This window comes from Numenius arquata, chromosome 5 (assembly GCF_964106895.1).
Source record: "Numenius arquata chromosome 5, bNumArq3.hap1.1, whole genome shotgun sequence".
NCBI classification, from domain to species: domain Eukaryota; kingdom Metazoa; phylum Chordata; class Aves; order Charadriiformes; family Scolopacidae; genus Numenius; species Numenius arquata.
In genome coordinates this window covers 32,198,042-32,215,228 of record NC_133580.1, presented here as the reverse complement: position 1 = coordinate 32,215,228, position 17,187 = coordinate 32,198,042, and the positions used below count along the sequence as shown (strand labels likewise).

General features: G+C 43.7%; 1 protein-coding gene across 1 annotated transcript; it reads left to right on the top strand.

Moving 5' to 3' along the window:
• The first annotated feature begins 8,573 nt into the window (after nt 1-8,573).
• C5H4orf17 (chromosome 5 C4orf17 homolog) lies at nt 8,574-15,808 on the top strand. The gene is made up of 7 exons (XM_074147571.1): nt 8,574-8,679; nt 10,187-10,402; nt 10,998-11,053; nt 12,536-12,700; nt 13,815-13,896; nt 14,300-14,456; nt 15,541-15,808. The coding sequence occupies exons 1-7, from the start codon at nt 8,574-8,576 to the stop codon at nt 15,806-15,808; spliced, it is 1,050 nt and encodes a 349-aa protein (XP_074003672.1).
• Nucleotides 15,809-17,187: the final 1,379 nt, after the last annotated feature.

Here is a 17,187-nt window from a genome sequence, read left to right as displayed (position 1 = left end):
AACAAGAACAAAGCACATCTTAGACTACTTGAAGTAAAAATGGAGCAAAAGGGAATGAGTATGAATCAACAATCTTATTATTTACTGGCTTTAGGAGTGCCAGCAGTACATACTGTTGTTCCAGCTAAAAGAGTCACCTTCTCAGAAGAGAGACAATTAAGCTATACATTACAAAGATGGGCCAAAGTTTAGTCAGCTGTAGATTTGGCAGTCATACTGAAGTCCAGCTCTACCTTTCAGAGTAACTTACCACAAGAAGAATGCGTGCTTACTCAAAGATTATTTTAAAGTCCCCCTGCAGAGTAAACAAATGCTTTCCAATAATATGAATCAATACCAACTTTTCTGAGCTTATACTCAAGCTCTAAGGATTTTAGGAATGCCACCTTCAAGATGTGTTTTACAAACAGGTAAATGCATTGTTAATTCACTCAAGCCACCTAAATCTGCCCAGCGCACAACAAAATCTTCCCCTGGAAGTTCTGCAACAGCACTTAAACTGAAGTACCACCTCACTGATTCAAAACAGATTAACCTCCAAATGTGTTGTTACAGCCATCTACATCATTGCAAAGTGTGCATCAGCAGCGTGACAGTATCCATAAAACACCACACATTCACATCATCATTCATCTATTGATTTTCAGCTAACTATGCATTTAACTTGTCGATACCTCATCTTCCTCAAAGCTTCCAGAGGAAGGTTCAGGTTATTAAGCAGTTTCAGAGAAGGCACTGATGTCAGTAGATAACAATATTTCAAAGGCAAGTCCAATAGTCCCAGTCCTTGGCTCTGGGGCGCAATGAGTGGGCACAGCCAGTGTCCCAGCGACCTGCCTAAGATGGGGATATTCAGAGAGGCTCTTTTCCACTCAAATCATTCAGATGCCCGCCTGCAGAGTCAAGTCTAGAATCAAACACAATTGCAAACATAGGGTCAATGACCATACATGACATGGGACATGAGTCTATGTGGAAACCAAATCAAAGATAAATTGACCTGAATCCAGCAAAAGGACAAGCAGGGGGTTAGTACACTGACCTGCAGTAGTACACTGGTTGGGAAACTGCCACAACGCAGATGCAGAGAACGCTGCTGGGGTCCCAGACTTCAGAAAGCTGGTCGATCTGTCGTGTCCAACCCATAACTGGTAGGGCTGAGTCTCAGTGGGAAGGGGACGAGACAACAGGCCCCCTTGTTGTGGCCTCCCTGCTGCATGCCGCTAAAAGAAAGTTTGCCCATCTCAGCCAGAAGGTTTGACTTGTTGCCGTACCCCCTTCATAGTTCCTGCTTCTGAGACTTTCTTTTCAGGTTCACTGAGCCATACCTTCTTTATTTACTTTCTGATGGTTTTTTAGACAGTTGTCAAGATCCCTGGATGTATTCTGCTGTTCGTCAGCTGCTCAGGATTGCTGAGTAATAGTTCTGGCAGTACTGAAACTTTACAAAGCTCAGCAATGAAAATCGGAGCTTTCCTGAGCAGAGCAATGATGCCTGATAGTGAAACACAGGGATCATATTCTTCTAGATCTTCTGTGCAGCTTTTCTTTTTAATGTTCTGTTCTCCATCTCCATAGTAGCTAGAGAAAAAAATGACTTAAACTGAAACAAGGAAGATTCAAATTACACTTGAGAAAAAAAAAAACTTTCTCTGGGCACAGACAGCAAAAAAGGTAGATTGCTTGGAGATGGTGTGGTGCCATCATCTTGGAGGTCTGCAAGACCTGGTTAGAGAAGCATGCCAGAGCTGATCTTCCTGGGGACAGCAGGGTGAAGCAGAGAACTTCCCTGCCTATTTCTCAACAGTTTTGTTGACTTTGTACAGCTGAAGCTGGGATGCAAAGAAGGATCTTTCTTTAAGACATGCCTGAGAGCACTACATACGAATATTTATTTCTGTTATCAGAAATAAATTCCTTGTCTTTTCTTATTATAAAACAGTACAGCGATTCATCCCTGCTTCCAGTGCAGTGCTTTAGTGTGCCACGCCTGAAATATGTGTGTCTATCTTGAAAATCTTGAGATTAATACAGCCAGGCCTGTAGATTGCAAACAAGCAATAAATGTGCTTTCTTAAAAAACATGCCACAAGCTAGAACACCAGGGTGCCAACCAGTGCTGTAATTTGCATACAATATATAAATCCAAAATGCAAAAAAAATTTAAAGTGACCTCCAAACCCAGCGGTGTGTGCTGCCTGCAGAGCTCTCTTGGCTTTCCTTTTCAGTCCCACCTCAGCTTTTTTGTGCACATCACTGTACAAGGGGAGGTGGAGGAAGCTTTATGCCCGCCACCAGCATATCTTCGATCAAAAATGCAATTCTGGTGGAAAGAAAAACCTCAGAGAAGCAAAGCACTTCACTGCCTGATTTTATCCTGAAATCAGAACCACAAGGGGCATTTAACCACTGAATAAATAATCCTACTTGTTAAATTCTCATACGCATTATCGAACCTACTAGATCCATTTCTGAAAGGTGTGATAAAATCCTGGACTTGAGCCAGGAGTAAACAGGTTCCAAACTGATAGCAAGCACTGATAATAACTGCCTTGCAATGTCTCCAACTGGCTGTTCATAAAAGGATCTAGCTCTTAAAATGTTGCAGCAGCCCTTCCCCTCACACCCTGGAGATATCTGAACATAAAAAGATCACAGACTTTCCTCGAATTGGCTTTTATCCATGATTTCTGTTTGTTTTGTCCTTATTGACTCACAGTTCCTATTTATTGTCCCAGGCTGTTCTGCTTTTAAAGTGATTTTAGCTAGCAACTGGCACAAAAGTGATTGGAAACAGAGATGGTTTTTGTCTTGCCTGAAGAACATCTGGCACTGTGAAAGTGATCTCCACAATATGGTCCTGAATGCTCCTTTCTGTATCACTCTAGGGCTGGAGTTGGGAATTGTAGGAATGAGGACAACAAAGTGGTTCATGGTTTTACTTTACTGTAGATCTTTATCTTGATGTAGGTCATAAGCCTCTGAATTGCATAGGAAATTGCACGGGACTGCTACCAGGACTGTAGCTAAAGCTGCTTACTCTATAATCTATTTTTTTTAATCAAAAAGTTGGACACCACTTTGGAACAGATATTGTGTCTCTCCAGACTCCAAGTCTTTCAGAAGCACCTTCCAACAGACACAAAGATACCCCCTCCTGAAAACCAGTGCTTTAAGAAATATTAACAACTTTTGAAACCAAAGGAAATTGTTGGAATCACCTACCAACCCAGGCTTCTTTCAATTATCTTTCACCAAGACTTTTATCAATAACTCCCAAAGCATTTCCAACCAGCCTTTTAGGTCAAGATTTCGTTCAGTTGCTGTTTGATCCAAAGTTGAAACAAAACTGTAAATGCTCTGCTGTATCTGCCCCATCTTTCTCAACTTTTGGGTTCTACCTGGGTGCAAGAGCTAACATACCTTTAAAACTTAATTGTCTGGCTCAATTTTACACTTCTACGGAAAATCTTAGCTGTTTCCTTATACAGATGGGCAGCGCAGAAATTCTTGGATTGGATATTCTGCACGTGTAAATCCCCAAATCTAGTTCTGAGTTTTCCCTAGGTATCCACCTAGCTGATGCGCCAAATCTTTCATGCTTTCCACAAGATTTAGGCTTTTGAAAATAGGACTTCACATTGAGCCCAGATTACTGGAGAGCAGTCCAAGGTAAAGACGGTATAGATAACTGATGGGAAGAGATAGATAAGCGTAAGTTTCAAGGATAACTTAAGATCCTCCATTATGTCTAAACTGGTGGACCCAGGCACAATTTCAACCTCTTTTTTCAATTTCAACCTCAATTAACATTGGGAAAAACCTTGTTGGTAAAACAAAATACATGTGCAAAAGAGCTAAGCCTTTTAAAATTGAAAAATCATCTTAGTATTTTTATAGCACTATAGTGGAAGAAATAGGGATCAGCTCTGGGAAGGGAAAGCATGAAAAGGAAAAGTGCCAGAATTACCGGCAGATTCTGATACCTTAATAATACATTGTCCTTTCACTGAAGTCAATAGTCTGAACTGAACATGGGAATCGTACAGTGTCCAGCCCTCACAGAAAACATAACTTTGGCAGCTAACACTACTGCCCTTCACCTGACTCCATCCATTCTCCCTTTCTCCTTTTCCGTATGTCCTTATCTCTTCAACACATCATGAAATGTTGTCTTGCAGCATAAGCACCAGTATCTCTTCATAGGCATCCTAGTCACAGAATTAGATTGAATTTCCCTGTCAACGAATCTATCCCTCTGCTTTGGGAAAAACAAGTTTTCCCAAATGATCTCTTTCCTCAGTTTACCAAAGAAAGTTAAGCTCCTTGTACAGCACCTCAGGAAAATGCTGTTCCAGAAAAGGTTTACAGCTTACACTCTGTTCTGTAGGCAGACAGTCGTGGTCCCCAATAAGCCATTTGACTCAAAAATTAACGGAACAGCAGCATGAAAGACTTCTACCTTACAGTTCCTTCCACATGCATTGAATTTCTTGAATTCCTCCTACCAACAATGCCCTGCTCTCTCTTACATGTATCAAAGATGCAGGTATTTTCTGTTAACTTTGGCTCTCTTCTGCTCTTCACGTGCTCCAACCAATTCAACTATTTTCATCAATACCTTCACATTGAACTCATTGCAAGAATGGCCCTTCAAGGACTTCTTGAACCATCCCTCCTACCTGAGGACTTCTGCATAGCTGCAGCCCGCTGCCTGAAAGTGAATCGCCATGTCAGTACAATCGTGTCTAGTGCTGGTGATTCCACCAATGAACAGCCAAGCATCTAAAGCATTTAGAAAAGGGTTAGAAATCTCACTGGTGTGAGTCCAGGTCCACCAAGAACAACCTTTTCTAGACAGCTGCAGAACTGTAGGATATTGAAAGGCTGAGGACGGCAGCAGCAGTTAGAAGGCTGTGCCCATCAAAACTCCAGTCTACTCTTGCTTACTGCTCCATCTCACCACTTGACACATCCCAAGGACAGCATCCAGGAGAGACAGCTCATGAAAACAGGCATGAACTTCAGCCTCCTATGACCTGATCATGTGAGCATGAACAGAGAAAAGGTAAACAGCAGCAATGCCAACTGCCGGCTAAGGCACCAGTGAGGACAGGAGGACCAGGTGATTGAAACAAGCAACAGGCAACAGCTACTCACCAGCCTCCTGTGACTTTGTGGAGGTAGCACTTGGAGCCTTCCTAGAGCAACACACCTGACCATATTTTTCTTCTGTCTCTTTCTCCACAGACAGGTAAGCTTCAGATTTGCAACAACTTGATTTAAAAACATCTGCATGCACATGGATGGGTGTGTTTCTTTATTTTCATTGGTAAAGATGCAAGATAGGCTGTGTTTTAAGCCACAGAGCAATTCCATAAGACGCTTTACACATTTCTGTCAGAGAAACAGTGCAATATGTGATGGTTATACTTACGCTCCACTTCTTATTATAGAAATAAAAACAGCAATGCTTTTATGAAAAAGCTGATCTAGTTTCTGGAACAAAAGCAATCACAGTATTGTAAAGCCCATCAAAAAATCCCACATCATTTGAGCAACAAACCACAATCCATATTTTAACAGAAGAAGCTTTTCTATGGTTATTTAAAAAGCAGAGAGAGAAGTGCACTGAGTTTATAAAGTCACCACCAGTTGATTGCTAACCCTCTACAGACCACAGGGGCCTGTAGGAATCCCACTTCTAGTCGCCATTTGAGAGCAGTAACAACAGAGGGAGGACCAAAAATGGACACAAGCCAAGTGTTCAAACGCGGTATAGAAATCAGTGTGGCTCAGCTGATGAAGGCAGTTCAGTTGCTTGTGACTGTCTGTTGAGATGCTCAGGGAAACCACAGTATTTCTTGTTTTTTTCTGAGTGTCCATGCACACTTTGTAACAAGCACTAGCGGTACAGGTTTTGAGGTCACAGGACCACTTGTCATTCACTGCTTTTAAGAAAACGTAGAGCAGAAATGGAGAAAAATGCATCCATTAAAATAGTGATTACCACTGCTCTTGTGTAATACACCCAACTTGGTATGCCCAAAGAAATAATATTTAAATCCTTTGAATTTCTTGAATTCCTCCTACCAACAATGCCCGCTGTCTCTTACAGGTGTCAAAGATGCAGGTATTTTCTGTTAACTCTGGCTCTCTTCTGCTCTTCCCCCGTCCACACACACTGAGCATTCATGAGGAAGTAGATCCAAAATTTCATGCCAACCTTGTTGCCTGATTTAAAAAGAACTGATAACAGTGCTTTCAGAAACAGAATATACATCATAACACATGCCCCAGGGCTCCTGGTACTTTGTCTCCCTATGTGTGACAACTCAAAATCAGCCCGTGCTTCATGCAACCTCTGCAACTTCATGACAACAGCCTCTTCTCTACACGAGCCTTGCAACAAAGCAAATGGTAACAGGCCAGTTTGGGCTGCAGGATCAGAAGCCAGCAGCTTCATGGACCCTTTCTCAGTGCTTCTGCTATCAACTGCCTTCTCTTCTTGAAAAGATTCAATAGCATCTTAGCCTGCGAGTTATCCAAACATTTGCCACCATGACAAAGAGTCACACCAGTCACAGTCCTCTTTTTTCCCTCCAAGTGTAAAAAAACCTCACATGCTTCTTACAGTTTTTCCTTTGTTCCAACTTGGTGGATGATGCCATCTATTCCCACTTCTGGTAAGAACAAAACAAAAGGGAATGTGCCCCATTTTTCTGCAAGAGATGCTAAAATCAGGATGAGAAACTTACATCTACTGTTGGCCTCAGAGACAAAGCTTTTATCATCCTCTTTGTTCCCAAGCTGGCTTCAGAAACCAACAAAAAATGGAATGCGTAGCAGTCACTCACAGGTACAGTGTCCTGAAATAGCTAGGCCTGGAGACCACAAGCTAATGGGCTGCTGTGGCCCCCCGGTGGGACCAAAAGCACTGATTCTGAGCCACCCTCGCAGGGAGGGAAGAGTCATGTCCGGTAGCTGTGCCTTCTGGAATATGAGCAGCGGGAAGGAAGTCAGAGTCTGTGAAACAGCCTGTGACTTCATGTCTACATGTACAGAATAATGCTTGTAAACTCGGAGGATTTCTAAGGAGACCTGAAAAGTGGACAAGAGTTGCAACGTCAGTGTGCCAGGAATCTTATTTCTATGGACAAAGCACCTTTGGAGACATCTCTGGCCATAACCAGTAGCCATGCTGCAATATCGATTTTTAGATTTTCTTCCTGGTATGAGATTCAAACAGCAATCACATGATGCTATTGAAGAGCCTGCTTGCTCAATGCCTGAAAAGCCATTTTGATGCTTACTCATTTCACCCCGTTAATCGTACTTGATAATGACAGTTTCACCTGTTGAAACTATGGAGCACTGCACTTGTACTCTAGGAAAAAAACCATCCCTAAAGTCTTGTGCAAAAGTGTGAATTCTCTCGAACACAGAACCCCAAGGTCAGGTGATTTCATAGTCCTGTATACAGCCCCTTATTTCCACGTCCACATGCAAATATTAATTCTCTACAGGAATTGGTTACTTCTGGCTATGAATATTCTTCTCACGTTAAAGAGAAAGAGGGCTAAAACCGTAAAGGATGAACTGGAGGTACTCAAGCTCTTCCCTCTGCTAATGACAGGCAAAAGAGGTGGCTGCGCTGCTGCCCCGGTGGCGTGCAGCTCCCAGGTGTCACAAGAGACAGGAGTGGTTCTAGAGCTTTCCTGCATCACCTGCCCAGCTGATGGCAGGTGCTGCTTGGCAGAGCAGACAAGCTGGGCTGCTGCTCGCTCAGCTCAAGACCCCCACCTGAGGAAAGACGTGAATCCCTGCTACACAGTGAACGTTACCTGCTGCAGCTCTCAAAAGGGTGCCACCGACCTGGTGGCCTGCTGAGAAGGAGGTCCTCTACAGCACTGCTTCTCTCTCTGGTAGTTGGACCTTTCCGTCCATTACACCACCACTTACATGCTTGCCAGGTATAGACTAAGAACTGCTGAAAAAGCAATAAATGACCTGAGTTACATTTTTTCTCGAGAGCCCATTAACACAGTCAGATATAAGACTACTCTAATGAACTGCTGTCCACATCCTTCGTAAGGAAATGAGAAGTATTTTTGAATACTGCAACAATAATCAATGTTCTGGATGTGATTTTATCTAGCATATAAAAATGACAGTGCTGGCTGGTAACATTGTTCTGTCAAATGTCCAGTTATTTGTGGTATCACTGCATTTAATTTTACTAATTTAAATATTAACAGCATTGTTTACTGATATTTTGGTTAAGTAACACCCCTAAGATCCCCGAAACATACTGTACCAGCACTCCTCAGGGGTGAAACAGCAGGCAGCTTGCTTCCACCCTCCTGTGCTTAGAGCTTCTCCAAATTCTGCGAAGTAAAAATAACAAGAACAACAGTAACTGAAGTTTCCGCTACCTTTCAGTCTACGTGAGTTCATGTTCTTTACTCCACCTCCAGCATTTGGCCCCAGACAACCAGCAGAAGAGCCAGCCTGCTCTGCAGAAAGACCGTCAGCAAGAGAAGAAGAAAGACTACACAACAAATACCAACAACATGTCGCAGAACAACCGGCGTTACTCTGAGTCGAACTGCTCAGGGGAAATCTACTACTACTTGTCCAGGAACGTTCCCCATCCTCGGATGGTCTGTCACATGCAAGGTAAGAGCTGCTGAGGGACCACACGGTTAACCTGGACAACTGCCCTGGCAAGCACAAAGAGAAATGCCAGTGTAACACCCTTTTGTTGCAAAAGTACCCACGGCTCCCCTTTCTTGTTTCTGTCTAAGAGAAGCATTTCATAAAAACAAGCTGTTATCTTCATTTCAATCTACTAAGCATTCATACCTGCCCTCAGCAATGAATGATCTCAGGTTGGTAACATAAAGGTTAGCAGCACTAAAATCCTTACAACATACAACTAAAACTATTTCACCAAGACAACTGTCTGGGATTTCTTTTAAGCTCAAATAATTTCTTCCAAGCTAAAATAATTTCTTCCTCATTCCTTCTGTGCTCACAAGTGTACCATAAGGGCCAGAGACAGGTTGTCACAATTTCATTCTCTGGTTCACTCTCACCTAAATAATTCTTATACCCTTCCAGGAGCAACCTATTACACAATACAGCATTTAATGAGAGTAACCTGGTGCTCTAAAAACAGCATGCTGCTCTGCTGTCTGCTAGATCTAGCTGTGATTACTCTGCCTACACCTGCAAGAAATATGCTCAAAATCAGTGGGCCATCTGCACCAGCAGAAGAAACAGCATTTCTAAGGATAGGCTTTTGTTTCAGAAGCTGACCCTGTATGGTTGCACGAAGACATCTTTCTGGAAGCGGCTGAAAGAAAATTGCTGACACACGGCCACATTTACACTGCAGAGGGCACATAGGGTCATGAAGGGAAAAAAAAGTCTCTACTAAGTTCCCTGGGGACTGTCAAAAGAAGTAGATATTGCATCAGGACTGGTATTGGCAGATGATGAGTCTGTGATATGACTTTTGTAGTAAGGGATGGAGGGCAATGCAGGACCCAATCAGTTCTGACTAAAACTGAATTTCTTGCATCTCAGAGGCGATGCCTTTGAAGGAACAAAGCAAGACTCCTCCTTTCAGACTGACCACCCAACATATACTATACACAACTGTGTGTGTGCATATATATATTTCTCTATATATATAAAATCTACCTAAAGTAAAAATCTAGAACACATACAAAATAAAGTATGTATTTGGGTGCGTATCTCTTCTCTTCTTCTAGAACCAGGTAAAAAAGACAAGCTGACCAAAGGCAACAAAGACCAAAGTCTTACATGGCTTAGCCAGATTAATGGGGTGGATATCTTTGTACTCTCAGCAGAGAAATGTTGAGCCGTAATTACTTTCTGCTTAATATCTCTCTTATGTCAGGTACTAAACAGAATCAAGGTTCTAAAAATCCTCATCAGCTACTTAATAGCACTGCCTCTTTACTAAGTTAAATCCAGTTTGACTTATGGTAACAATAAAAATAGTGGTTGCTTACAGAATTCCCTTTACCCTGGCTAAGAAAGGAGGGTTCTAGTTCTTCAGTAAATGCTGTGACTCTCATTGAAAGCCACAGTCTCCTTACAGATCACCTGCTAAGTTTACTGCAGTAAAGGCTTTATCCTTTCGGTTTTTGCACAGGATTGAACAACGCCCCGGTCTGTCTTGTAAGAAGCAGCTTTTCAGGACAATACCCAGCTGCTGCCGACACAGTCATCCCCCAGCAAGAAGCTGATCAAGAACAACATGTGGGAACAGCAACTGGGAATGGCAGACGCAACACATCTGCCACCCACCGCCTTCCAAGCCTCGAGGCTTTCCTGCAAAGGGAGCCAGGCATTTCACAGCCAACGACACGTGAGTAGGGGCACCAAACTGCCGTGTGAGACAGCAGCAGAGGAGGAACCTGCGCTGCTAAGGGTGCAGCTGGGTCTCAGCCAGGGCACTGAGTCATTGCAGCTCAGGTCCAGGTAAAAGGAACATAGGGCAATGAACATACATTCAAAAGACAAGTATTTCTTCCCTTCTACGCACATTAGTCACCACATCTTACAAGATTTCTCCTTACTAATTACCCTGGCATCTTTAAATCTTTTAGAGATTATATGCTCACGAGACATCTAAGAATTCCACAATTATCAGCAATTATTCCATCTGTAAGCAACATTCTGCAGTAGTGGTTACACAGCACTATAAGCACGCATCTATGAAGTGTGCCTTCTAGGATTTTCTTCGGATTTCTTAGGCACCTTGGCAAATAATTGCATTAATGTACTCTATGAAGTAGTAAAAGCAAACAGAAAAGGAAAGCAATACATCCCCTTAGAGAGAGCTAAAACATGGCTTGGGCATTTTGGTAATTAATAATGCCCCCCCCCCCAATATAACCTAAGGTGTATCTTACGGCCTTTCTGTTTCAACTTGAGAAAACACTCTGCCTGTTGATTTCCAGAAGGACACGCAGATGTTCCTGAAAGGATTCAAAGCAAGCCTACTTCGCCTGAAAAGGTAAGGGAAAAAAAGACACAGCTCTTGATTTTCGCACACTCTCTCTTGCTTCTCAACACTGGACCCTGAATTGACAGTCTCAGACTGCTCAGGAAGACAGCGCAGAACCCAGAAGAAGGAGGTGAGGATCTCCTGTGTAGAACATGAGAGCTTGGAAGGGAGGTGGTGTCAAGTAGGCTGATAACTAAGCTCTAACTGTGTATCACCTTCAGTTCTGTAACATCACTGCGCTTTGCTAGCAAGAAAAATGGTCAAACCCAATGAAGATGGGAATGCAATTCACTTTGTTTCAAAACGCTGGGGAAAAACATCACACTAGACAACAAACAAGCACAGGAAAGAGCCTCCTCCCCGCACAACACAAAGACTTGATCCAACTTTGCAGCTGTGTTCAGAAAGTCCAGGAAAAGATTCTTTCTGCAATAACTCTTTAGTCCGAAGCTGTAGGCTATCGATTTACTTATCTCCTCTATTGCCACTGTATGAGAGCTGAGGGCTAAGTTAGTATTCCATCACAAACGGTAGCACAAGGAGGACTGCACACTCTCGAGGAAAAAAAGGGAATGCAAGTGTTGCTGCACTGGTAGTGGGCAGCAGAGGGCACTACGAAGACGGCTGGCAGTACCAAGATCCTCAAAATAAGGACTCCCCTTTCTCCTAACTTTTCTATTTGAACTGAGAAGGTGGGGGTCTGTCTAAACGTTGCTCTTTGATTCCTGAGATGGGTATAGTAAAGCCTATGCCTTGTTTTTACTGTTCGCTTATAGAGGCAGAACACAGTTCTTCAAATTGGGTTTGGCTGCAAAATAACTACCAAATGGATGGATACTGCCATGTAGCCACACTCAGTGAACTACTGTTTCTTAATAGTTGTTAGCCGCCTTTTGCTTTTCCTCTGCACTTACAAACAGAACCTTCTGCCAGTCACATTTTCATTCCTGGGCCTTTCATAGACTGCAAAGCCTGCACACGGAGAAATGAAGAGTAGTGGCTCAGCAGCACACAACAAACCTATGATGGAAAGGCAAACAGACCACAGAGGTCCAGATTTAGTCTCTTCCTCATCTGATTTCTATCTTAAAGGTCTCTTCCAACCAAATCGATTCTATGATTAGTACCTACCTGGCATCACTTTCATTCTTATGCCAAAATCCAGCTCTTTCCAAAACACACAGCCATTTCAAAAAAGATATCTCGAAGCCAAACATGGTTTACAATTCTACACATTTTCTTCAGCAAAAGGGAAAAGTCCAATGTTACACATTATGCCACGGATATCTGTTATGATTCTTGGTGACCATTTATTAGAAGCTGTAACGACCTATATGTGGTCATATTCAAGCAAAGAACAGTTCCAGAGGTGTTTTCTGCTGCACACCCTTGCTGCGGTCTAGCATTAGTGGCATACTTCACATTGTCTTCAATTGCCACCTAAATGGAGTCAAGCCAAATCTTTTCACTTTGTTTTCTATTTTGGAAAAGCTTTTGAAAAAACAATCCCAAGCCTCTACACCACCTGCAACTCGACAGGGAATCCGCAGCGTGTCTGTCACCCAGCCTTGCTCTCCATCTGTCAACTTGTGTCATGGTCCTCATGTCCAGGAGAACATGAACATGGACCTTAGCTACCTGGATCAGGACATGAAGGTAAGACTAAGACTTGAGTGCTGTAGTATATCACAGAATCACGGAATTGTCAGAGTTGGAAGGGACCTCTAGAGATCATCTAGACTAACTCCCCTGCTAAAGCAGGATTGCCCAGAGCACATTACTCAGGACTGCATCAAGGCGGGTCTTGAAAATCTCCAGAGAAGGTGACTCCACGACCTCCCTGGGCAGCCTGTTCCAGGGCTCTGTCACCCTCACCAGAAAGAAGTTCTTCCTCATATTTGAATGGAACTTCCTATGTTCCAGCTTGTGCCCGTTGCCCCTCATCCTATTGCTGGGAACCACTGGAAAGAGTCCGGCTCCATGATCCTTCAACCCACCCTTTAGGTACTTGTAAACATAGATAAGGTCTCCCCTCAGCCTTCTCTTCTCCAGGCTGAAGAGCCCCAGCTCTTTGAGCCTTTCCTCATAAGGGAGGTGCTCTAATCCCTTAATCATCTTTGTTGCCCTATGCTGGACTCTCTCCAGTAGTTCCCTGTCTCTCTTGAACTGGGGAGCCCAGAACTGGACACAGTATTCCAGTTGTGGCCTTACCAGTGCAGAGTAGAGGGGGAGAATGACCTCCCTTGACCTACTATATGGCTTCCTATAACGTTACATATTTTTCTTTTTCTTGAGGATGGTGTGGGGTGTTATTTGTCCATTTTTTTCCCCCCCAGTGTGGATTCTACTGACTTAATTTGATGTTCAGCATTTACTCTGAGTTGCTTCCACCTAACTGGAAGGTGCTATTGGCAAATCACTGGGGGAGCAACGCAGCTGGCACATGGGCTGAAACTTGTTCTCTAACATACAGCCTGCAAATATTACACGTAACACGCAAGCGGCTTTACATGTAGGAAACACTACTTGCAATTTCCTTCCTGTGCCTCTGAAGCACTGTGTACATGGCACTCTCTCAGCATCACCTTTTGCAGTCTGGTTGGCCTTCGCTCACACTGGATCAAAACTGGTGGGACATCTTAGGCTGGGCAGTCAACACAGCTGTAAAACTGCATGCTCACATGGCTAGAGCTAAACTGAAACGCACACAAAAACTGGGTGGCGAAACAGCTTCTCTTCCTTCATGGTTACCATCCTGTACATCTTCCAGGTGCTGGAAAAACTCGGCCAAGTTTTACAGACAGATTCGGTTACCAAGATCCAGAAATGGTTTGCAAGGGCAAGTACAGAAGGTAACAAACAGATGCATCTGCATCCCTTTCTGAAAAGCACGTGCTCCTGTACGTTCATGTAAAACCCTGAAATTCTCACAGACCTGAACAGAGTGGGGTTGCCAAGCTGGAAGGAATAGGCTTGGCCCAGCGGTGGCTGTGCTGAGCAGTAAGGTGACAGTACACAGAAATCAGTCACTCAGACCTCAGCACACTCAGGTTTGGTGCCGGGGGGAAAAACGCGCTCTCACAGTGGAGCTCTGGGCTGCTGTGGGCTGGGGGGAGGCAAACAAAAAGTGTGTCTCTTATGGCCTTAAGCCCTTTGAAAATGAGAAATGAGGTTAGGGAACTCCTGAATTCACCCTGAACTTCCACACCAGCAAGTGGGAACTTCAGTAGAATTTCTGCTGCCTTCACATTTCAGAGAAAGGCTTCGTGTACAGACTGATTTTCTCAAAATCGACTGACAAAGGCATGCTGAACTCTAAGGAAGGTCCCGCAGAGAACATGAATACCCAGACTCTGCTGCAGCCTCACCCTCTTCCTCGGAGAGGACCAAAAGGGGAAATGAATCAGTCCAGGTAAAACCTGCAGGAAGGTTGCGAGGATTAGGGACAGGCTAAACCCCATGACCAGAAATCCTTGTTTTCTCCTCCCATGAAACATGCAACTTTGCGCTTGAACTTTATCATGCACAGCCTAAAGCAGAAATGCTCCTAACTCCAAACAACCCCACACTCTTTGATACAACTTTGGTTACTACAGGAAAAGCAGAAAGTTTCTGGAGCACTCAAAACCCCGTTGGAAAAAATACCTGTATATTATACTACACAGTTTTTACTAGTTATAAAGTTAGACATTCTTTCATTTTTATTCAGGGCTTCATCCAGCTCATCGGTGGCGAGTCGAAACGTTAAACAGGGTAAGTCACAGAAATTACAAATGTTAAGATACCGTATGTCTTGGATGCTAGTCACCAAACAGCACAAGGACTGTGAATCTTCAGAAGCTCTAACTTCTGTCTTCACAGCACCACCCAAATTAGAATCACAGAATTCAGTGACAATATGATTCTCATATTACATTTAAAATTATTATGTTCACTAAGAGTATCACTAAGATACACAAGACCCTCTATACAGCTGTATCTGCCTCTGCTAGAAAAAACACAGCAGCAAGAGGTACTGAGTTCATCTCTTCACCAAAGTCTGCGCCTGTAAGTTACACACAAGCTGAAACTCCTCCTTCTGCCAATAAACTTGGGGATTTGCCAGTCTTGGGCACTCCCAAGAAACACCACTGTCACCTCCTTCTGTCCCTTCTAAAGCACACAGAAGCAACAAAAGTCACTCCCAGAGCATTACCATTTGAACAAAGCCATTCATGCCAGCTCTAATGCTACCAGCTTTCTAACTCCTCCAGTAGGAGTGGGTGAAGAGTAATCTTACATAAGAACAAGTAGGAAAAAGAAGGAACTGCCAAAGCAATAGCCTCTCCTTTTCCAAGTGGTGTCCAGGGATGATTCCTTGCGGAAGTGTGGATGCGCTTCTATACTCTCAGCTGCATATGGAACAAAGCTAAACCAGCCTAACATAACCTTAACCCTAGCCCGATAATGTGTATCAGCAAAGCGCTGATAGCTTGCATTTTCAAAATGTTTTCCAGAAAGCAAGAAAGGATGTCTTTTGCTCTCAACGCTGAGAAACACGGGTCCAGCACAAACAGACACACTGCTCCCAGGGAAGAACTGCAACTGAGAAAGTGCAATGGAGACAAGAAACCGTCCTGCCTTCACACTCCAGCAGAAGTCTCACCCGTGCCACAGCCACCCCCAAACAACAGATATCCCCCTTCCACTGGAGGCACTGCACATAGAAAAATATGTAATCTTAGCCCTTATATTATAAAGATAGATGTTCAGACTCCCTGTTAAAATAAACTGATGTTCATTATATTTAGTCCTCAAGTGATTCAACTAAATCATGCCGCACAGGTACCTGAGAAGTGAGCTAAACGGTAAAAAGCAGAGAGGTCACTCTTTTTGGCATCACATTAATCTTTTTGTGTGACTCAGCCAGGCCAGCACAAAGAGCTCTTGTGAGCAGACTTGACTCTACAGTCATAGACGTACGTAAGAAGAGGGGCACACACACACGATCTGCAGATGCACGTCAAGCCCTTGGCACTGGGGAAAAAAGTGCCCTGGAGTTTCAAAATATGGCCAGCAGAGTGACTGCAGATGTCTGCCTCACAGCAAGCTAGAATTTGCTTCCATAGCTCTCGTTATTAGCAGAGAAGCATCACAAATTGTAGCATCCAGTGGCGGGAGATGGGATATGGACAGGACTAACACCAAACAAACATTAAAACCACCATGCAAATCTCAAGCCATTGAAATAGAAGCCCACAACGACAGAAATGTATCTGGACCTTTGTGGGGCCTTGTGAGTGAACTGTGAAAGCATAAAGATTGGGGATTATCAGTTTGAAACATACCTCGGTCAATTTATTCTCACAAAACCAAAGAAAGATGATAAATCGACTCTACTTCCATTTATTTCCCAGAGCAGGAAGTCAGGAATTCCAGAGCAGAATTCAGGGCAGACAGGCTCATTCAAAACATCTGGCTGTTTGAGGGGGAAGGAGAGAAATCCTGTTAGTACAGCATTAAGGAGTGAAGAGCTTCACTCAGAGCAGAGCTCAGTGTACTCTTTCCAGGAGCCCCTGCCTCCACTTCAAATCATGTCGACCATAGTAACAACTATCACCTCCATTCCCATTTCCCCCTGCAGGAGAGGAGTATGGTAAGACCTGGGAGACTATCTCCGCTCTGCTTTCTCGGGTCTCATGCACAGCTGCACATGCCCAGCCATGCCGGAGTGCTGGATGAAGCAGGCTTGGGAGCGTGAACTAACCTGTAACCTCAAATCAACAAAAAGGGGATTTGGGAATGACCAGCAGAAGGCTGGTCACCCAGAGAAGTCACTACTCAGGCCCACTTGCCAACTCAGATCACAGATGCAGAAACTCGTTTCTACAAAATAAACTTAAAGGGGTATCAGTTTCCCAGACACGAAATTTCTATACTGCTATGCAAGAGTAGGAGCCACAGTAAATGGGAGCAGAGCTGCAAGCGGGAGAGGAGCTGGCAGCGCTTTGAAACTTCTGTTGTGTCTTAAGTGTAAACCCTGCAAAGTCATCTGGAATCCAAACTGGAAATGGAACAGCAGGGTTGAGTGACCACTGACTGAGCTGTGGCAATGACTTCTTGAATGGGCCAGATACTGAATGGCCAAACCTTTTAGGCCGTAC